General features: G+C 48.0%; 1 protein-coding gene and 1 long non-coding RNA gene across 2 annotated transcripts in view; one reads left to right on the forward strand and one right to left on the reverse strand.

Annotated features, from left to right (window-relative positions):
• The first annotated feature begins 10,779 nt into the window (after nt 1-10,779).
• Nucleotides 10,780-20,773, forward strand: LOC148221591 (uncharacterized). The gene is made up of 3 exons (XR_015807761.1): nt 10,780-10,991; nt 13,566-13,908; nt 20,642-20,773. It is a non-coding gene; the product is annotated as an uncharacterized LOC148221591 (long non-coding RNA).
• The window catches only part of LOC106858396 (heparan sulfate glucosamine 3-O-sulfotransferase 3A1-like), a 34,515-nt gene continuing 28,266 nt past the window's right edge, over nt 16,918-23,166 (reverse strand). Inside the window, exon 2 of the mRNA XM_014885025.2 lies at nt 16,918-21,262. Within this exon, the coding sequence (XP_014740511.1) occupies nt 20,644-21,262 (619 nt within the window). The 3' untranslated portion in view covers nt 16,918-20,643. The remainder of the gene's footprint in view (nt 21,263-23,166) is intronic.

A 23,166-nucleotide genomic window follows, 5' to 3' on the forward strand; every position in this document is an offset into this window, starting at 1 on the left:
TTGTTTGCCAGCCAAGGAGTTTTGTTGCTGAATTTCACAGCAGTCAGATCCATGCTTTGTGAGAGCACCACAAACTCCCAGAGCTTTTCTGTTTTGGGGACTCATCATTATTAAGTGCATTTGTCTTCATTTGGTCTCTTCTAGTTTGAACAGTCAGCAAGACTCAGCAGCAAAGAGCTGAAGAGGGGATGTGGGGTTTTAATGCTGGGCTGTTATCTCTGTTTTTGTGATCCCATTCTCATGCCCAGGGGGGACATTAGTGCAGGGTGTGGGTGCCAATCCATCCCAAAATAGCCATGGACCCACAGATGCTCACCTGCAGCACCAGGAGCTTCTCCTGCACTTCTCTCCTGCAGCTCGTGGCTGTACTGGGCCCTTATGAGCTTTGAATTTCTCAATCTGACACAAAGGCAATGGGAGCTGTTAAACAGGTAACTTTTGGGGGAGGGAGTTCCTACTCTTTTCCTCTTTTCTTGTCTTTTCCTTCTTTTCTCCAGTAGCTGCAGCAGGGAAGAAAAATATAGGAAAAGGGGAAAAGAGGCTGGAGGCAACAGGTCAGAAAATAAATAAAGAATTAGAAGTGAAGTCATTTGGAAAGCAGAGTTATTTGCTTTGAGAGCCAACTTTTATTTTTAATTATTTTGGTAAAAAAAAGGGGAAAAAATAATTTTCTCAAAATATCACTTTTATTTTCTTTCTTTAAAAATTTCACACAAAGTTTTGGTGTTGCCTCTGCTCAGGGTTTGCAATTTAATAACCTTGTTATGTTACAAATCCTGAGACTCCACGACTCCTACCCTAGTCCATCTGCCAAGCAGAGAGTATTTCTTGACCTTTTAAAGAAAGCCAGAGATAATGAACCATTTGGACTGTAAGATGCCCAGGCTGCTTGGAATAAAATCAGCGTGGCTGTGAATTTTGGAGAGGAACAAACACACAGCCCTGAGCCAGCAGTGTGGCCTGAGCCTTTGTGGTGCTCTCCCACTGCAGAGACAGCCATAAAGTCCTTTAAAACAGTTAATAAATCAGGGGTCGTGGGCAGAGTGAGGCCTGGGCTGCACAGAGCTTCAGAAAGTGTTTTGAAAGGTCCAGAGAGGGAGGATTTGCCTGGCTGCCATTGAATTTCTAGTAACTAGAATTGTAATTCTTGTAACTTGTGAATTTTTCTCCTTCAAAATCCTCTGGTGCAAACAGTTCTGGTGAAATGTGGATGCTGAAGAGGCTGGTGCTGCTTGAGGGGAGCTGGATGTCAGCATCTGCTTTCCCTGTTGTCAATGGCATTAGAAATGTGCCAGTGTATGACACATATTTTGCACCTCAGGTGCTGGAAATGCAATGGTAAAAGATGCTGATTTATCAGTGTTTTCTGTAGTGAGTTTTAGTTCCTCTCTGGAAATGGAAAAAACAGAAAATATTGCAGCTTCACAGTGTCATCCCAGATGTTCTGGCTGAGGCCAGAGATGTTCCCTGTCAGTGAAAGGAGCCTCGGGAATCCCCATCTGTGTGCCTGGGGAGTGCAGACTGAGCACCAAAACCACCCTTCCCATGGCCCAACAGCACCCCAGAGGGACAGGAGGGAGCCACCCCTGAAACCACCAGGTCCAGCTCCCGTGGGCTGAGCAGCAGCCAGAGCTCTGCCAGTCTCTGAGGGCTCCAACAGAGAATGGAAAGTTCTCTGGTCCTTTTGTGAGACCAGCAGGTGTCCATGGATGGCCCTGTGTGTGTCCATGGATGATCCTGTGTGTGTCCATGGATGATCCTGTGTGTGTTTGTCCATGGATGATCCTGTGTGTGTCCATGGATGGTCCTGTGTGTGTTTGTCCATGGATGACCCTGTCTGTGTCCATGGATGGTCCTGTCTGTGTGTGTCCATGGATGGCCCTGTCTGTGTCCATGGATGATCCTGTGTGTGTCCATGGATGATCCTGTGTGTGTTTGTCCATGGATGATCCTCTCTGCACTGTTTCACTCACCAGGTCTCACCCCTGCCTGGGGTGTTCCACCAGGGCTGGGATTTTCCTGCCTCCTGCACATGGTTGCTCCTCCCAGTGGTCTCTGCTTAGCCCAAGTGTTTATGCTCTTTTCATATTCACTGCCTGAGTGGTTCTGCCCCTTTTCCTTGCATTTTCCGTGGTATTTCCATCTTTGTAGCAAGTACAGCACAGGAGCACCAAGCTCCTGCCTGGCTCTGCCCTTGCTCTTCCTGCTGCAGCCAGGTGGTGTTCCCTGGTTTGTTTGAAACCCCACTGAGGATATGTGAGGTCCTTCCAGTGCAGTGAAACCAGAGTCAGAGCCTTGGTCTGGAATTCTTGCAGGGAAAGATTTCATAGTTGGTCTTGATTAAACTTTTAGTTTAATGTTGATTAAACCGTGGTTAAATTATTCATGTCTAGCTACTCATGCAACACAGAAGGAGTTTATTGTAATGGGATGGGCTGACATGCCCAGTGTTAAAAACTTGCTGTTGTGCTTGTTAGTAACAAGCATGGAAAAATAAACAAATAGGATTGTAGGGGAAGGCCTTTCTTCATTCCCACCACAGTGTAAATGGAGCTGTCATTTAAAATGAAATAGCATTGGGTTTATGGTGATTTTTGGCACAGATCTCCTGTCATAGCCTGCTTTTCTGCCAAGGAAACACGGGCAGGCTTGCTCTCCTCTAATGGGGAAACCCAAAGCATTACAGAATGTGGCCACTGCCATGGTGGTGGCACAGAGCCAGGCAGAGCAGTCGTTCAGTAATGATTCAGCTAAGGGAAACCTCCAAAGTCAATGCTCATAAGGAAAATCCCAGGGCTGTTTCAGTGTCTGGCAGAGTACAAGAAACACCAGGCTGAAGGGATTTCTCTGAGAGCTCTCCCACTCTCCACACAGTGTTGGCTTTCCTCCTCTGAAGCTGAAAGCTTTGTCACTCATACAGCACAGCCCACACTGCCTGAGGCACGTTTGAATTGGTCACTGCAGGGTCTCCTGGTTGCCATCATCCCAGGGATGAGCCATGGGCATTAGCAATGGATGTGCAGGAGCCAACCCAGGGCCTGCTGGTTCAGACTCGGGGTCAGGGGGCAGCTGGGTTAGAGGAGGAGCAGCTGATGGAGTCTGCCCTGGCATTGACACCATCTCCCTACTGATTTTTGCCTTTTCCCAAGGAAGGGGGGAATATCCTGGGGACGGTCTCAGCCCTGCCATGCTCTGAAGCTGCTGTGGGGCTGGGCAGGGGGAGCTGGCACAGAGCAGGGGCAGAGGGACCGTGGCATCTCCTCTGCTAACCAGTAACTGAGGGAAAAGCTGGACGTGGTCACACTGTACAGAAAAATAAAACCATTTTTGAGCATGGGAATCTAGGAGAAAGGATGGTGTGGTGTGTCAGAGGAAGGAGTGAACCATGGCCCAGCACAACCCTGCACTGTGCTGGTACCCCCTAGGAAAGCTCCAGAATTCTGACAAAGCCCCAAATTTTGAAATTCTGTAGCGTTTCCCCAAGGCCTGTCCATCCCCTTCCTTGCTCACACGGGCACCCACTGGTTTGCCATTCCTGGTCATTCCTGGACATTCCTGGGGTGGTGCAGAGGCAGAGGGGAGCCCTCAGGGGCTGGGCCACGCTGGGGTCCCCCCAGACCAATGGTGTTCCCCCATGACTGCCTGGGGCCCTGGTTCCTAAAGCTCCTCCTCAGGGCACTGGGGCAGGTCAGACCCTGCTCTCCTGTCTGCATCACCTGCAGGTCCTGGGGCTGACCCACACCTTGAGCACACACTGGTTCCACCCAGCCTGGGTGGGCTTGTGGGGCAGCAGAAGGTGTTTCCTACAGCCTGTGCTGCTGAGACACTTGGGAGGGGTTGGTGGAGCTCCAGGCAATGAAGGAAATTTTTCTATGCCCTGTGCTCACCCACACAAGCTTAGCAGGCTCCTCAGAATGGCTTTTTAGGCCAGGCTTTCCTGGGGGAGTCAGGACTCATGGCTTGTTCCAGCTGAGAGCTGGGACTGGGGGAGTCTCATCCCCAGGGCTGGAGGTGCAGGGAGGAGAATTGCACTGAATGAGGAGCCAGCTCCTCTCACAGCTCCAAAGCTCAGCTTTAGCCCATCTCACACCAGTCTTGTTTTCCCATCCCTCATCCCAGGCAAGAGGCTGAAGAGCAGCCAGGCTCTCTCCCAGCACCTTGTTTCATCTAAGGGCTGAGTTTCCTTCCTTGGACCCCAGCAGGATCCAGCTCCTGACCAGGATCTCCTGCCCAGCAAGAGCTGTGACCTCTCAGGGGCTGACACTGGGTTTTATAAATCCCTGGGTCTTCCTTTGGGCATCTGGTGATTGGGGGGACAATAACACAACAGAAACAGTGCCTGGGACTCATCTGGTCCTCATTAGCAGGTGCTCAGTAGCTGTTTTGTCATTTTTCTTGTTTGCCATAAAAAAAATAAATACAGTTTAATAGGTTATCTTATGGAGCAGGTTTTGGCAACAAAACAGACCGTGTCCTATTATAAACTTGATGTGTATAATTTAAAGCATGATAGAACATAAAACCATTTCCAGCTCAGAGGAGGGAGAGCGAGACACAGAGTTAGGTCTTGATTGTGCTGAAATGAAAAACAACACATTTTTGGATAGTTTAATTAATCAGGCATTCTATTTTATAGAGTCTGAACTATAAACAGTCTTTTTCAGAACAATTAATCACATCATTTATTTTTCTGGTTTAAAACATTTTGAGGAGCTGATTTCTTTCATTTCTTGGTGTAATTTTAGAGATACTGTGTGCAAAAGAGCAGTATTTGCACATGGTATCTTTAATAGACCCTAAACAGCCTGGAAGATTATTTGGAGGACTTTAAGGGGATGACCAAGACAAAATCCCATCCATTAGCAGAGATTAGGGAATGGCCTGAGAAGCCTTCAGGGATCCTGCATCTGATGGGGAGGGCTGGGCTCAGGAGGCAAGGGCAGGGGTGTGATGTGTGCTGTGGGGGTGGGGAGGTGAGTGAAGAGGCAGGGATGCCCCTGGATCTTTCTGCACTCTGCACTGCATTGGTGTGTGACTCTGAACTCCATCCAAAGTGTCAGCAAGTTCTCCTCCCAGCTCAGGCACACAAAACAATCCTTTGCCAGCCCCACAACCAAGGACAGCGCTGCAGCTTCAGCCCCAAAAAGTGCAAAGAGCAGCGAGTGGAGGAGAGAATGTGGGAGGATGGCACTGCAGAAGCTGGAGCTGCAATTGGACAATGAAGGCCAAGATGGAAATGGAGCCAAAGTGATCCAAGTGTGAGAACTCGTGACTCGGATCCATCTTGGCTCCATCTTGGCTGGAGCCACGGCCGGGCTCTTGCAGTGCCCAAGGTGAATCCTTGGAAGGGCTTGGAATAAATCCCTGCTTTATTCCTTCAGCACTGCCCAGCCTCTGCTCCAGGAAACTCTCCAGGCATCACCTGTGGTGTGCTCACCTTCCATCCAGACTGGAATAACCTGCCTGCTGCTCCCTACAACTGGGCAGTTAATTCTTGCTGGGGTCAGAACTGGGACAGGGCTCTGCTCTCACCAGGGGCAGGGGACTCGATGCCCCACAGCCAAAAATCCCCCCAGCTCCACTCTGGCTGGAAGAGGGATGCAGATTTCTGCCAGGGACAGGCAGGGCTCCACTGTGCATTTCCTCCATCCTCCTGCTGTGTAAAGAACCTGACTCCTCAGGGGTTTTGGAGCAGCAGGAGTGCCTTGCCTCAGTTTGCCCTGGCTGCTCAGTCCTGGCTGCAGCACAGCCAGTGTAAATCCAAAACAGCTCTAAGGAAGTCAGTCAAGTTCCTGGAGACTGGAGGCTAGAGGAGATAGGAAACTATTTGCAGCTTGTCTGTAGCTGCTGACATGACATATAAAAAGCTGGCTGAAGGCAGCACGATGTGCTACAGGCAGGCACTAATTCCACTCTTAGGAAGAATTCTGACATTTCCTATTATCTGAGCTTCTTTCCAGCTGTTTATAGGACAGCAAAACTTTAATCTTTTCAGCTTAAATGCATCACCCATGTGCTGTCCATGACACAGGCAGTGCCAACAGGGAAAATTTTATTTTTCTTAATTTTGTTATGACCTAGGAAGCTGCCCAAACCCCAGCTGTTTAAAAATAGCCAACAGTAAAGCTACAAAGTCGTGAGTCCTGGAGAAGTTCAAGCCAGCATTTCTTCTTCCCGAGCAGCCAGCCTGGGGAAGAGAAGGTTCCAGGGAGAGCTCAGAGCCCCTTCCAGTGCCTAAAGGGGCTCCAAGAGAACTGGAGAGGGACTGGGGACAATGGCATGCAGTGATGGGAAAAAGTGGGACTGAATTTACACAGGAGGACAGATTTAGGATTTTATGAAGAAATTCCTGACTCTGAGGGTGGGCAGGGCTGGCACAGGGTGCCCAGAGCAGCTGTGGCTGCCCCTGGATCCCTGGCAGTGCCCAAGGCCAGGCTGGACACTGGGGCTTGGAGCAGCCTGGGACAGTGGAAGGTGTCCCTGCCCATGGCCAGGGAGTGGAATTATTCTGTTCTTTCCAAACTAAATCATTCTGTAATTCTGTGAATAAATGAACCACCAGAGCCTATAGGGAACCTACCCTCCTTCTACAGCAAGAGGCCATACACTAATGTGCATGTCCCAGAAGGGAAACCAACCTTTTTCTGAGCTAAAAAGGAATGTTTTACTGGAAAAGCAAACCAGTTGGCTTTGGCTGAGCTGTCACCCATCCCCATGGCAGCTGTTCTCCAGGAAGCTGCCACTGCCTGAGGTTTCCCCTCAGTCCTCTCCAGCTGAACAGACCAAGTGCCCTCAGCCACTCCTCACACGGCTTCTCCTCCAGGCCCTTCAGCATCCCCATGGCCTCCTTTGGGTGCTTTCCAATACTTTAATGTCTTTATTTTATTGTGGTGCCCAAAACTGCCCCCAGCACTCGAGGTGAGGCCATCCCAGAGCAGAGCAGGACAATCCCCTCCCTTGCCTGGCCAGCAATGCTGTCCCTGATACCCCCAGGACAGGGTTGGCCCTCCTGGCTGCCAGGGCACTGCTGGCTCATGTCCAGCTTGCCACTGACCAGGACACCGAGGTCACTGTCCCTGCTCTCCAGCAGGGAGCTGAGCTCTCCATGGTGATGGAGACCCGGTGTGGGTTCTCCTCTCACTGGTGAGCAGTGGGTGCATCCCCTGGGGCAGACGGCTGAAGGGGACTGTGCAGTTCTGCTGAGCTAATGAAAATCTCTGGTGTGGGAGCTCTGAGGATTTCCTCTGGTTTGTGCTCTGCCCCCAGAATGAGTAAATAAAAGCCTCCTCATTTATTTATGATGCAAATAGCAACTGTGCATTCAGCTTTAGGATTTGTTATTATTTATTTAGAGCCTCCTGTCTCAGAGGCACTGGCAGTTTGCATGCAGGGGGCATCTGTCTGCCTTTATTACCCACAAATAGACATTTTGCTCCTTAGGCTTTGGCTGTTAATGCTGTTGAAAGTCTGCTGTGGAAATGTGAATCCTTCCAGGGAGACACACATCCCTTGGTCCTTCCTCTTCAGAGTCACTGGCAGCAGCTCGAGGTCCCCCAGCCCCTCTGTGTTTCCCAAAATCCCAGGCAGACAGTGTCCCACTCTCATGGAAAAGCTGAACACTGAGCTCCTCTGGATGTGAAGGTTTCCACTGTGACAGCACCAAAGAGGAATGGCTAAAATCTGATCGCTGTAGGTCCTTAGCAAAAAGCTAAAGGGAAGATGAGTAGGTGCTGGATATGGGCAGACACAAAAACAATGAGGTAGCATTTGGCTAAATATATCAGTGAGGGCTCTTTGGAACCCCTTCCTCTCCCCCCACAATGGAAGACAGAGCATTACTGTGTGCCAGAAGTGCTGGATTGGTGTATTCCACAGCCAGACACAAAAAGCAGCTTTGTTGGGTTCCAGGATATCAGGGATGGGATTGATGCTGTCCCAAGGCACCTTTAAACACTCCTGCTTCTGCTCAGGTTGGTGGCTGAGTTTTGGCTTTAGGGAGCTGCTGACACTCCTTTGGTCCATCTCAGGTCACCCCTTGGCTTTGGCAGCTGCAGGAGCAGGAGCATTCCTGCAGGCAGCATCCCATCAGTGCTGGCATGGCTCATGCAGAGCTTTGGGGATTCCCTTCTGGGCAGCAATTCCAGTGAGTGCAAAGCTGGGGAGGGGAGGGCTTGTCCCAGGAGATGGACGAGCCCAGAAACATTAGATTGTGATGGAGGAGTTCTGTCCTTCCCTGCTGCTCACAGCTGTGGCACCATCACAGCACTCTGTGAGGAAAGGCCCTGGCAGCTCACCCTGGCCCCCTGCCACCATCTCATCATCCACCAAGTCATCCCTGCTGAAATGTCTCTTTCAGTATCCTGTGCAGTAACCCCTTCCTTATAAAATGATGCCACAGTCAGGGTTTTGGAGGTAAGAGTTGATTTCTTCGAGTTTTTTTTCAAAAAGCTCTATTTACCCTTTCACTTCATCTCGCAGTCCTAGGGCTTGTGGGTAGGAATTATTTTCCTGGTAGTTACGTGGTGTATTTCTGCAAAGTAATTTACATCCATTAACATCACAACTGGGAGGTATAAATAGAAGAATTATTCCCACTCCATAGCACAGCTGGCCAGCTTGCAACAGAGGACGATTAAATCCAGACATAGATGATCAAACCTAGCACCAAAATGAATGACCAAAGTCCCTGGTCCAAGCTCAGGTTGTTGTAGGTCTTGGATCTCTTCTCTTACAGACTGAGAAAAGGTTGCTGCTAAGCCAGAGAGATTTTGTTTGGCTCCTTCATTCAGGGCAGGATTTCCAGGGTTTTCCAGAGCTTCACCCATTCTCATGGGTCTTCTCTCTGAATCCTTCTCAGCCTACACCTCAAGGTGTGCAGCTGCCCAGGACCTTACAGAAAGGTACCTAAATTCCAGATCCTTTATGCAAGCAGCCACCCCAATGGTCAGTGGTGAAAACTGGAAGAATTTGAAATGAAAAGTCTTTTAACTGAAATTTTTTTGGAGCTGGAAAAGTTGAGAAAAGGGGAATGTCTAGGAGCCCCTGGGCTTGGAGAAGGCATTTAGGGTTTGGAGGGACAAAAGTGGCCAGCTAGAGATAAACAGCAGAGTGGTTGTGCCTGCTCTGTGTGTGCCCCGAGTCAAACACCTCTGGAGGGATTTGTGCAGGTACTCAGATACCTGCACAGACAGGCTGTGGTGGCCATCAGAGTCTCACTAAAACACATCATGAGCTGGACAGGAGAGCTGGGATGGGCCCGGGCTCTGCAGTGGGGAGGACCCAGCTTGGGCTGTGCTCCTGGGGCTGCCGTGGATTTTCCAGACGCTTCTGTCTCTGGGCTTGGAGTCAAGCCAGAGTGAATCTCACAGAGGGGCTGGGATGAGCAGGGGGCAATGAACTCTTTAGAGGGCCATGAATAGCAGCTTTCATGAGCTGTCATTTCCCATTAGAGCTGACTCGATGTGGAGACACAGCTCAGGATCCTGGCAGGAGAGTTTCCTCCTCCAAGTCCCAGCCAGCTCCATGCACAGGCTCCTCTTGCTCTTTGGAGACTGAACCTTGCAGCTTGAACCAGCTGCAGTGACTTGGAGAAAACAGTGACTAATTCTGTCAGACACAGGGTTTGGGGATTGCCATGCCCAGCCCTTGGCCCTCATCCTTTCATGTCCCAGCCAGCTGAAGCCAGAATGAAGCAGACAAATGAGCTCCAGGGTGTAAAACCCTGGACCCATCAGCTGCAGGACACCAGCTCAGCTCCTGACTGGCAGCAGGGAGAGGGAGTCAGAAGGAGCAGGACCTTGCTGGGCTGGATGTGAGCTGATGTGGATGATACAAAAAGTTCTGCAGCACCTCACCTGAGTGCAAGGATGCCAAGTGCAGGAATCTTCAAACAGACCTTATGCACATGGGAACCTCCTGCCAAAAGGTAGCCAGGAATTTGATGTAAAAGCAGAAATTTTCTCCAGTAGTCTTGGAATACAAAATCCTCTTGATACAAAAATTTTGTATTTTGATACAAATACAAAATCTGGCTCACAGATCACTTTGCAGAGATCAGCTGTCCACCCATCTACCAATACCTCCCAAACCTGGCTGCATTTCAGTGCTTGCAGGATGTTGTATAAAAAGAACAGGAGGATGATTGAGTGTCTCTGCTTCCAATCGACCATGGGGCAAAGTGTCTGAATCTGAGGGTGGAGCTACACCCTGTGTGTAGGGAGAGCTGCAGGAGCTCTTGGTGTCATGTCTGCTTGGACACGGGTGTGGTGGTGCTGGAAAGGAAGGAGAGCTTGGGAAAGGAGTTTCCAACAGGGAGTAACCAAAGGAAACTGGTAATTTATATACCAATAAATTGGAACTGAGATTACTAAGGCAGAGAGCAATTTTTACACCCTGGAGCTCATTTGTCTGCTTCATTCTGGGTTCAGGTGGTTGGCACATGAAAGGATGAGGGCCAAGGGCTGGGCATGGCAATCCCCAAACCCTGTGTCTGACAGAATTAATCTCTGTTTTCTCCAAGTGTGGGCAGCCCTGGGTGAGCAGTGGTGGCTGCTGTGCCCCAAAGCACAGTGAGTGTCTGTGTGTGAGGGGGACAAGGGCTGGGGGGAAGGAAGAGCCTCACTGCTCCAAGGCCAGGCTGGAGATGGAACAGATGGAATAGAGAGGGAGGTGAAGCACAAATGACACTTCTGCAAGGCTGAGCCCTACAGGGACAGCTGCTGCACTCCAGTCATGTGAGGTCTCCCCACCTGCAGCTCCCTGGAACCTTCCCTTTCATCCCTCCAACCTTTATTTAATTTGATTAACAAAACCCTTCTTCTCTCAGCAGAGATACTGGAGCACAGCCTACGGGTTGGGAGAGGAAGGAGGAAATAGCTGCAGCTTGGCGTCTCCTCTCTGAGCACCAGCCAGCTCCTCACCCTGGGATGGATCCAACAGGAGCAGGGGAGCTCACATCCAACACACCCCAGGGCTCTGCCAGGGCCACACAGGTAGCAAAGAGCCTGATAGAAAGTCAAGTGAAACATCTGGGAGCCCTTTTTATTTTTTTTTTTTTTTTCTGCTGCCTCCAGTGTGTTTCAGGGCAGGAACTCTCTGGTCCTGTGCACAGAGGATTTGCCAGAGCTCCAAATGCTCCAGTCTTCCACACCAACACCCCTTTGTGTGCATAAACTCACAACCTGTGTCCATCCAGGAAATCTGGATCAGAGGACAGCAACAATAATCCAAACCAAAACGTCAATTGATTTATTAGAATCACAGAATGGGCTTTGTTGGAAGAGACCTTAAACCCCACCCAGTGCCACCCCTGCCATGGCAGGGACACCTCCCACTGCCCCAGGCTGCTCCAAGCCCCAGTGTCCAACCTGGCCTTGGGCACTGCCAGGGATCCAGGGGCAGCCACAGCTGCTCTGGGCACCCTGTGCCAGCCCTGCCCACCCTCCGAGTAAAGAAGAAAATTCTGGTTTTAAAAACCATCAAATCTGGAACATTTTTTTTTCCCAGAGAAGTGGTGGAATCACCATCCCTGGAAGTGTTAAAAAATGTGCAAATGTGGTACTTGGGGGACATGGTTTAGTGGTGGACCTGGTTGGATTTGATGATCTTAGAGGGCTTTTTCAAACTTAGTTATTCTATTATTTAGGAGGGGAAGCATCCAAAATGCATCTAGTAAAGCTTTTTAGTAACTTTTCCTTTCTTCCTAAGAGATATCTTATCCAGCCTGGGAAAAGGAGTCCTGCTATGTAACTTGACTGATTATTACCTAATACCAACAAATAACTTCAATAAATAATTTCCTACTGACAGAACTAGCAAATTCTGTTCATGTGAGCAATCCAGCTGAGTAACAGTGACAGAAGTGAAATAAATTATTTCAGGAATTAATTGTGAGCAGGGAAGCAATCCAGTGTCAGTGATACAGGAAAGACACATGAAAAGGGGGGGAAATAAAAACCACAGGAAAATATAATTTAAACATCCACAGAAGATATGCAAATGCAGGCACAATGAGGGGCCTCTGGATTTTTCCTCATGAAATCTTAATGCAAAGAGGAAATTAAGGAACTCTTTTCCACTCTCCTGGTTGCAGAACCTCTGTGCTGGAGTGGGGGCTGAAGTGGGGGAAGGCTGAGGGGCTGGAGCTGGGGACAGGGAGGGACATGTCTGCTCTCAGCCTGACAAGCAGGACTGTATTGTTGATGGAATATTCTTGTTTGTTAAGTGAAACAAACAACTAACTCAGCGAAACTGGAATTTTCAGCAGGAGAACAGCCTGGATAAACTTCTTGGCTGAGTGGTTTCGTTTCTCCTTTTTTTCTAAAAAGGGTTTTCAAGATGGTTCAGTATCTGAGGCCATTTATTTTTTGAAACAGAAAGACCCAGTTTTCTACTCCATAATACTTTTCATTTTGAATTGTAAGCTAACTATTCCATGAATGGAACTTCTCTAGTGAAGGTTTGGGAGAATTGAAACCAAATGTTTGAACATTATCTATTCAGAAGGACTTGGCTTGACTCGACTCAGACAACTGTTGCTTCTTTAAACTATAAACAATATTGAAATTCTGACTGTTTATCCCCATATGACTTGATGATTGTTTACAATTTTTAGACATTTCTCAGGAACTGAAAACCTGTTTCTCATGTATATTTATGCTGGCAGCTGCTATCAAAAGGACAGCTCAGCTCCTCGAAAAGTGGAAGCATATGACAATTTTCTCTTCAGTAAAGCTGGTAAAATATGGGGTGTCAAACCAGGATGAATTTCCCAGGCTAGTGGGATATTTTGGCTGTCCAGGCAGTGGTTGCAGGCTCCTCAGTGGCATTGCCCTCTGGAGTGACAATGCCCACGGTGCACCACGAGCCCCTCCCTGTCCCCATGCCCTCCCCATCCAGGGCACATCGTGTCTGAGAGGGGTTTAGGTGGTTCAGACATAAAACTCTGACTTTGGATGCCCATTCCCTGGAATCCAGAGCAGCTGTGGCTGCCTCATCCCTGGCAGTGTCCAAGGCCATGTTGGACAGGACTTGGAGCAGCCTGGGATAGTGGAAAGTGTCCCTGCCATGGCAGGGGGTGGAATGAGATAATCTTTAAGGTCCCTTCCAGCCCAAACCATTCTGGGATCTGGTGTGGAATGCTGCATCCGAGACCAGGCTCTGCTGGAAAAAAGTCAATTCTGCCATTTACAAGATTTTCTGAGCTGGTGAAAGCCCAGATATGATGCCAGATGTGTATGTGCTGTCCTTTACTACATCAGCAGCATCTTACAGACACCAGGGTCACTGCAGGTCAGGAAGAGCTCACATCTTGCTCACTCAGAGGTCCAGGGTTAATATCCAATTTATACAGGCAGAGCTGGCTGTGCCCTGAGCCCCAGCAGCTCCCAGGAGAAGTCATACAAATAATTTCTTCATTTAACCCTGAATCTTCCCATTGTGGAAAATGGAGGAGTTTGGTCTCCAGGACAACACTGGGTTTGAGTCAAAGGAAAGGGTAACAGTGAGGGGGTTTTAAGTCGTGGTGTACAATTGCCATTGGTTTTGTCTTTTAATTCCCATGGCAGGTGGGTAGAGATGTGCCTGTGGGATAGGATGTGACCCTGAATTGCAATCCTTGGACTGGAGCTTCACTTTGGCCAACTGACCCTGTCTGAACTTAAGAGAGCTGATTAAAAGCCAGCAGGGCAATGGTCCCTGGCTTCCCATCAGATGCTGGTGCTGCTGGGCTGATGATGTGCTGGGGGCCCTGCTGGGATGCTCCCTCTGCCTCCACCAGCCCTGCTCCCCTCTGGAGCCTGCCCAAACTGCACAGACAGCACTGCACATCCCAAAGCCACGGATCCCAGGAAACCACTGGTGCTCCCTGTGCACTGGCAGAGCCCTGGAGAGCTGTGAGTGTGCAGAAAGGTGAGTAATTAGAGGTAATTAGATTGGTGACTGTGTTTGCCCTGTCCATAGGATGCATTTGGCCTCTTGTGCTCTCAAAGCTGCTCTTCTCAAGGGAATGTTTTCACTTGGTTACCATCTCCTCTGTGCCCAGCCATGGGGGTCCCCAGCAGTGAGCTGGATAGAAAATCTATTGATCCTCTTCCATAAGCCCTGAACAAGGGAAGGTAAGAGCTCCCCAGCCAATACCTCTCAGTCATTTCCTTTGGATTGTTGCTCACATGCCCTAAATCACAGCAGTTGGTGGAAGAACAAAAGAAATGAGCTGGAGAAACTCTGGCCAAGCAAGTCTAACCTGCATTCACCATTGCCTTGGCATTAATGGAGAGACTCAGAGAGGCTGGTGTGTCTGTGAAGGACCTTCCATTCCCAGGAATGACCTGAGCTGCAGGGACATGTACATGGGGCTGATAAACAACATTTGAAGTTCCTCTGCTGCACTGAGGACTTTGGGAAACGCTCACACCAGCGAATTTGGCCTCCAGAAATCACAAAGTTACCTTAAAAACCATGACAAGACAATGGCAATTATTATTCCTAATTAACAATGCCGGAATGCAGGAGCTGGGTCTTTCCTGAGGGGCTTTGCTTGGCTCCCAGCAGCTTTCCCTGTAGGGCATCCCTTGGCCAGCAGAACTGGGAGGTCAGGGGCCAAGCTGTGGTGCTGGCCTTCTCCTGCAGCTTCCCACCCCTTGGAGGATGATGATGATGATGCAGAGCTGTGTCCATGGAGCAGTGCTGGACCTGAGTCAAGGAGAGCTTTCCCCACGGAGCTGCCTGCAGGATGACAGGCAGGAGATGAAGGAGCTGTAACTCTTTACAAAAGCCATGGCTGGCCAATGTCATAGGAAATAAATGCTGTGAACTGAGGAATGCAGCCGTGTTACTGCCTGGCTGAGCAGAATTAATTCTGCACATTGGCTTCTCCAGTTTGCTGCCCACATGTCGTTGAGTTCTTACCACCACATCAGTATTTCTGTATTTCAGCAAAATTCCCCACTTCTAATCTGGATAGTCCTTTCTGGGTGGAGTGCAAACCCCAGATTGTTAACTCCGGATAACAGTAATTAAAAGAAAATAAAATCAAAGGTGCTCAGAAAAGAAATGGAAAATTTTTCTGTGGAAGCCAAAAGATTATATTAAACTTCAGTGGTTTAATAAAATATTATGAAGTTTGGGAGCATATTTTCCCTGGGACTTAATCTGTTTATACATCTAAAAAAGTAAATAGAATATCACTTTACTTGACCACACAGCAAACCTGATACAGGGGGGCTTCTCCACTGTATTTATTTCTTGAGGAATTCCTTTCCCCTCGGATTTCACACAGTGCACTGTGAACTGGGACCATTCCTGAACTACCCAGGTCAGGGGAAGCAGGAATTCATCCATCTCCGTGGAGAAATGCTGTGGATGTGGCAGGGCCAGGCACAGCAGAGGAGGACACGGGGAGACTTGGCTGAGGATTTTTGCAGTTTAAAGAAAGGAGTATGGCATTGACCTTGATGTGGTGGAAGACAAGAGGTCATGGGAACAATGCCAATGATGCCACTGGGGAGTTCACAGAAGGCACAGCCATGGAGTCAGTTAGGGTTAGGAGACTAAAATCAGACACAAATGGGTAATTTTGTGGCTTCCCCCCTTTTTTCATAAACCTGCCCCCTCTTTCCAGCTTGCTGCCACCAGCAAAAAGAGAGCACAGCCTCTCAGTACCCGTAAACTTTATTAAATGTGTGCTTTTTCATTCTTAAATTAAATTAAAATCAGTTTTTTTCATACTGAAATAGCACCAAAGGGAGAAGGATGACAGTATGACCAAGTGAAGGGGAGGGAGGAGAGAAAACCCAGAAACTGCTGCACACAATCAAGGAATTTTTTAATGGTTAGGAAAATGGGCAATTTTCCCCCTTCATCTGGAGACTTGATGCTGTGTGTGAAGTGTGTATGTGGGAGAACTGAGAATCAGTGCAAGTTAAAACCACTCTGTTCAGGGTAGGAAAGGCCAAATTATTGCTGGAAATTTGACTTCGTGCTGCACCCAGAGGCCACCCTGACATCAGGCAGGAGTGTCACACACTGATCTCCATAAACTCCTTTTAACTGTGCACATCATTGAGTGGCAGCATTTCCACAGGAGCTGATAAAATTCCCCATGGCACAAAATCAGCACCAAGGGTGCCATGGGCACAGCAGCCCCATCCTTGTCCTTCCAGGAATGGCAGGGATGGATTTCCCAGCAGCACAGACCTGGCATTGCCTTGCCAAACTGCACTGCTAAAGAAAACCCCATATCTGGATTTTTCAGTTGAGACAGAGAGCAAAGGGCGTCCCCACACTCCAGGTTTGGCTGAAGCTGCTCTGCAGTGGTTACAGGGAGGTCTCACCTTCAGTGACCTTCCTGAACTGGGCTCTATGAGCCTGTGCCAAAGCATGGCAGCAGCAGTGGGGAAAAAATGATTTCTGAGGACTTTGGGGCAATCCTTGTGCTCAGCACACCTGAGCCCACACTGTGGTGCCATTTGTGGCTGTGTCTGTCTCCCCCAGGATCATGGAACCATGGAATGGTTTGGATTGGAAGGGACACTAAAGCTCATCTCATTCCATTGCCTTCCACCACCCCAGATTCCAGCAAGTCCCATCTGGCCTTGGACACTTCCAGGGATGGGGAATCCAGCACCACTCTGGGCCTCACCACCCTCATTGTACAAAACTTCCTTGTGATCAGTTTGGGACTTGATGCTGATAGGATGCCTTGTAAAGGTTGGTGTGGTTTTTGGGTTTTTTTCTTAAAACAGACCCAAAATTTGGATTTGTTCTATAATCCAAATGTGCATTGCATATAAGCCTAAGCTTCATCAGTGCCTAATGGCAGATTTGATTATTGAGACCAGAAGCATTTTAATAAGCTAACTATTTTCTCATAGTTAATGCTTTGATTTTTCTGTTTTTTTTTTAAAAATAAAAACACTATACAGGTCACTTTTTTATTTATAGCTATTTTTGATTTCCCCTCCAATGTGCTCAGCACTGCAGGCCCAGGAGGGATGCGGTTTTCAATAGTTTACCTCCAATTCTTCTTAGGTTAAAATAATCTAAACTTCATGGCTGGATTTTCAAATAAGCCTGAAGAGTTTAGAGGCTTAAATGCTATTAGAGTTCAAAGCAATTCGGTTGCATGACCTCTTTTTAAAAGCCATTGTTCACATGTGGAGGGATTTTCAAAACTACTTATGGCCCAGATCAAAACCAATCAATCACAGTCTCAGATCCCTAAATAGCTTTACAAGGTGTGCAACAAGGTATTCAAACCCTTGGAAATGAGGGGGAATAAAACATTGAAGTTTTTAGTGGAAAGTATTCCTAAGTGGCTGAGCTTGATGTGCTGGGAAGAGTTTTTCAAGGCACATGTGATGGGCTTGTGTACACACCAAGGCTCTCATTTAATGGCAGGGATTTGGTGGCAGGTGCAGACACTGAGCTCTAGGAAATGCTTGGTATTGCTGTAGCTTGTGCAGTATGGGCAGACCAGCCTGTGGGCCTATAAAGCTGCTTTATAGTGGTCTAAATGTGACTGTATGGGAGAAAATAGCAATAGAACTATATTGATTTTTTTTTAAACATCATACTTGTAAGGGGCATTTATACCTGTCTGCTGGATTTGGCTGGGGTAGAGTTCATTTTGTTCATAGGACTGTGGTTTGGATTTGTGCTGGGAACAGTATTGATAACCCAGGGATGTTTTTATTGTGGCTGAGCAGTTCTTACACAGCATCAAGGCTTTTCCTGCTCCTGCAGTGAGGAGGCTGGGGATGCACAAGGAGCTGGGAGGGGACACAGCCAGGACAGTTGACCCCAACTGATGCAAGGGATATTCCAGAGCATGTGGCATCATGCTCAGCATATAAAAGTGGGGGAAGAAGGAAGCAGGAAATTTTTGGAGTGATGATGTTTGTCCTCTCAGTCACCATTCCAAATGTGAGGGAGCCTTGCTGTCCTGGGGATGAGTATCTGAGCACTCACGAGAAGTCTGGAATTAATTTCTTGGTTTGCTTTGCTTGTGTGTGTAGCTTTTGCATTACCTATTAAACTGTCTTTACCTCAACCCACAGGTCACCTTAGATTTGCTCTTCCAATTCTCTCCCCCATCCCACCTGGGGAGTGAGTGAGTGAGTGGGGCTGAGATCCCAGCTGGGCTTAAACCACCATAATTTGTCAAAGGCATGTCTATATTATCCCAACCTAAGTTCTCCTTGAACTACCAAAGAAATGGCACACTTAAATCTTCTTGTCAGCTGGGAAGAGCTCAGATTTTGTGCTTTGCTGGTGCTGGCACTGTTTGGTTATGTCTGTGAGTGACTGATGCCTCATTCTTGCTACCACCTTGTTTTTTCCATTTGAATGGAAGAGCACAGCATGGGAGAGTGTCCATCCCTCACTCCCTCCCCAAAAAGATTTCTCTCCTCACCTCCTGTGACACACTGAAGAGGCCATTCCAAAAGCCCAAGGTTCTCCCAGCTTCTGATGTGAACTGCAGATGCTGGGAGGGACCATGGTCTCGTGGAGCCAAAGCTCTGTGACCACCTCTGACCTTCTCATGTCGTGTCTTGCATGAATATCGAGGGGCTGAGGTGAGCAGGCAAGAGAAGGGACTGCTGGGGCTCTGTGTGGTGCCTCCTTTCTGCTCTAAGGTAAAGTGTTTATGCAGATGTGGCATGGGACATTGCCAAAAAAGGCCTTAAAATGGGACACAAATGGGGGAAGGGGTGAAATCAGTGCAGGTAGTGAACGTGGCACTGAGCTGTGCCACACCAGGACAGGGAGCTGAGCTCAGGCTGGCTTTGGTGCCACCAACCCATCAGCACTTCTCTACAGCTGGGGCATGGAAAGCTGGGCTCAGGTAGAGCTTTGCAATGACTGCTGTGGGAGAAGCTCCTGGGGCATCATGAGTTGAATGAAGATATTTCCATTCCCTTGGGAAATGGGCCTGGCATCCAAAACCCTGTGGGTTTGTGTCTTCAGGGGATAGGAAGGTTCCAGGACTCAGCGTCTCTGGGGACAGAAGGAGGTGTGGAGGGTTGAGTAGAAAGGAGGTTTAGGGCAGCCAGGAGATGTGGCTCAACAAGAGCAGAGGAACTCAGTGCCATGAGGCTGAGTGGGTCACCAAACTCCTTTCCTGACTTGCCAAGGTGGAAATGCCTCCCTCTCAGGAGAAATTGTAACTTGGATACAATTCTGTTTGGACTCTGAAATCTCTGCTCTGCTGGGATTTTATGAAGATCTTGGCTGGTATGCAGGCAGCCAGTGAACTTCATCCCCAGGCTTCTTCCTCACCACATTCCTGGGGGATGCCCACTTAGTTTTAACCCCTCAGGAACTCTTCAAAGTTGTGCTCAGGAGAGGGAGCACTACCACGTTGTTAATGCAGCACCAAGCTATAACTGGGTACTCCCACAGCTCAGAGATGCTGAAGATCAAGAGCCAGCAGATAAATGAGCCCATGGTAATAAAAGACTCTGCTTCACTAACAGATTTTTGTCACAGAAACATTTCCACCAGCTAAAAAAAGAGTGGTAAAGGAGATTTGTTTGGCCTGACAGTTTTTAAAGCCCTTCACAACCTTCCAGCTTCCTCCTGAGTTCTCCTTTAGAAAAGAATTATTGTTTTCTCATTCCTCTTTCTGGACATGATTATTGCTCACTCTTTCACAACCAACCCTTCCCCCAGTCTATTTAAGACTGGCCCAACTTAAACCATTCATCATTATGGCTCAAACCATGCCCACTGCACACCAAGAAGTTTCCTGCACATGCCTGGAGGGAGGGTGGATCCCCCCAACACCTTCAGGGTGCCCCATGAGCATCATCTCAGTGTGGAGTTCCCATCCCCAAAATCCCTTCAGATGGGCCCTCTGAGGAAAAAAGCCCTTAGAAAACTATTTTGGTGTCAGAGTAGCAAAGGAGATGCAACAGGGAACTCTGGTTTAGAGCCAGCTTCTGTGAATGAGGCCTTTTGACTACCTGGCAATTTTCATTATAGAGTCAAAAGAATCATTTGTGTTCTTTCACTTTTGGCTACCAAAATTATTTTGTCTCAAAGCAAAACAAAGGATTATTGGTTTTGGCTGCCTTAAGAGGAAAAATAAGTTTGGCTGATGAAAAGAGCTTGATTTAAGGGGGGTAAAAGTAAAACAAAAAATTGGATAAGTGGAAGCAAAATTCACCAAATGTTTCATGCAATAAAAATATCCCCTAAGGTAACGTTTGAAAAGCCAAATTAGGTACTAAGCCACCTTTGTTTTATTGTCAAAAGTGGTGAGGTCTGGCCAAAATGGCACTTGCAAGCCAAAACCTGGCTGAACTTTCAGGAAGACTCTGAGCTACCCCAAGCACCCCTGTCACTTCTAAAAACTTTGCACCTGTGTTTTTTTACAGAGGCAGTGCTAAAGCTTGGGCCCATTGAGGGAAGCTGCTCATATCAGTAGGACCAGGCTGCTGTTCACAGCCTCCTTTTCAGGATGTACACAGCACCTCTTGTCTGAGAGAAGAAAGGAAAAAAGAAAAAAAAACAAATCAGAGAAAATCATGTTTCAGCACAGCTATTATTTTTTTTTCTGTATTTTCCCCCTCTCTACTGATACGTAAAAAAAATATATATATTATATTATATTTTCCTTTTCTTAAATTATTTCTTTCAGCCTCAGTCCCAGCCGAAGTCCTGGCCTGTCATCTGGTAGAACTTCATGTTGAAGGGCCGGTAGAAGTCCCGCAGCCTCTGCACCACCTCCTGGTCGATGTCAGGGTGGGTCCTGCCTTTCGTCTTCCCCAGGCAGTGGGGTTTGCTGCTGCCCTCTGCCTTCTTCAGGCACGGGAAGCCCTTGGTTTTGTTAAAGTAGAAGTGTTTGTCAGTGATGATCCTTTTGAGGCCCAGAAAGTCCTGGACCCTGCCCAGCTCCCCTGCAGGATCAGTGATCAGCCTCTCCCCGCTGACAAAGAGGATCTGCCCGATGGGGAAGTAGAGGAGCCAGTTCTCCAGGTGCTTGGCGTAGATGCCAATCTGGATGGCGCTCCACGAGGTGTCGATCAGGCCTGTAGTCCTGTTTTTGAAGGTCAGGCTCTCGAAGGTGGGGATGTCAGGCTTCTTGGAGAGCGTCTGGGTGTAGTCTGAGATGGCTCTGGTCACGGGGTCCCGCACCACCACGATCAGCTTGGTGCCCTTGGACATGGAGGAGATGCGGGCTGGGGCCTCCTTGGTGACAAAGTAGCTGGGGGTCTTCTCCATGGTGATCTGTCCCTCCAGTGTCCTGGGCATCAGGTCCCTGCCAAGGGGAACGAGGGACACGTTAGTGCCTGCTGCTGGTGTTATAAATGAGGAAAGGTTTGGGGGAGGTGTTGGGGATAATTAATCGATAAGCGTTAATTGGTAACCGTTATAAATGGGTCAGTGTTTGGGAGAGGAGTTGGGGCTGTTAAGTGATGTAATAATGTTATTTAACGTTGTATTGTTGATCAGTTGTGTTGTAAGTTGTGATAGTTGATAAAAGATTCGTGTTAATCACAAAAGCATTGGGGTTTGTATAAACCAGAATACTAAGCTCTGAAGTGAAGCATGGACACTAGATAAAGGAAATTATATGATAAAATCATTCTGTTTAAAATCACCTTGTTATGTTATATTGTGTTGTATTATGTTACATTATATTCTGTTATGTTATGTTTTCCAAATAAGTTGTATTGGCTACCAGCTTGCACAATCAGACTTCCCAAAAAGCCCTTCCTGCCTTTGTTTGATCAATGCTGCCTATCCCAAAAACCAGACTCCCAGAACTTCTCTGGTGGTTATCTACAAGGACCAGATGGCTGTGACTGATTATCACCCAAAGGCTTTGTGAATTTGTGTAAAGATATTTATTCAACCACCACTGCTTATAACAACAAAACCCCAGAAATTATTGATTACAACGAGAACCCACAGTATAAGAAGAGGCTGCAAACCAAGGTTCGGTGGAGCGTGGAGTGGGCGGTGACCCCTCACGTTCCCCAGCTCTGTTTGCTCTTTCTATATCAAATAAAACAATCTAAATTTTGCTGAATATCGAGACTTTTGTCTCTCATTTATAACAAAAGTTAATTCTCAGAAGTTGTAAGTTGTTAGTCAATCATTTATTTATTATTTATATAATCGGGAGGTGCCTAAAATGGCTGTGGGTGAAGGGTGCTTGGAACATTCTGGAACATTACGTCATGGTGTGACTGGAACATTACGTCATAGTGTGACTGGAACATTACGTCATGGTGTGAAGCCAGCGGCTTGAACTTTGATTGGACAATGTGTCAGCCAATGGGAACAGCCAATCAGGAAATGATTGGTCCAGATTGCGCCTCCGTGAGAACCAATCGGCGACAGAGAAGGGAACCAATCAGAAGGAGAATCGGGGACGCACGCACCAATCAGAGAAGAGCAAGGGGTACAAAGACCCCCGACCGCTCAGCCTGGGGGCCTTTCTGAGGAACTCGAACCCAAGGAAACACCCTGTGCAGTGGGCACGGTTGTTTTTGTTTGTATTTTATCCGCTGGGCACGGTTGTTTTTGTTTGTATTTTATCCGCTGGGCACGGTTGTTTTTGTTTGTATTTCATCCTGTCTGGCTTGCCGAGCGGGGCTCGAGCTTACCTTGGGCTCCAATGCTTTTTAAATAAAAGCCAGCTGACTTTCCTAGAAAGTCTGTGTGGTGTTTATTTCACTGGTGAGAGGGGCCTCTGTGAGACCCCAAAGCTGCCTGCTCCCAGGCACTTCTCAGCAACAAGGTACCTTGCAAGCCTTGCCCGGATTGAAATCAGGCTCACAAGGCACCTTCTGAGCCAGCAGAGAAAGAGATAGAGAAATGCCTTTCAGGAGATCCCATAAAGTCTTAATTTCTTCTATGAAGGGGGTCCAGCCCAGCAAATCCAATGGGTGGGGTTCTAAGGGGAGTTTTATAAGGTTTAAGTGTTTTGTGTTTTGCACCAATTAACAAAGGAATTCTACAACTAACCAATCCACAAAAGACTTTAGGGGAAAGAGGAACCAATTATCTAAGAGGAAAATGGACCACTAAAATCACAGAAAGATAACACAGGGGTCTGCAGGGGGGTGAGATGCTTCTTGGTATTGGTCACTCTAAGCAAACAATTTCTTATCTAGGGTATCATCTTCCATGGGGCCCTATCTTGGGAGTTGCCTT

The sequence above is a fragment of the Sturnus vulgaris genome, chromosome 20 (assembly GCF_052056855.1).
Source record: "Sturnus vulgaris isolate bStuVul1 chromosome 20, bStuVul1.hap1, whole genome shotgun sequence".
Lineage (NCBI taxonomy): Eukaryota > Metazoa > Chordata > Aves > Passeriformes > Sturnidae > Sturnus > Sturnus vulgaris.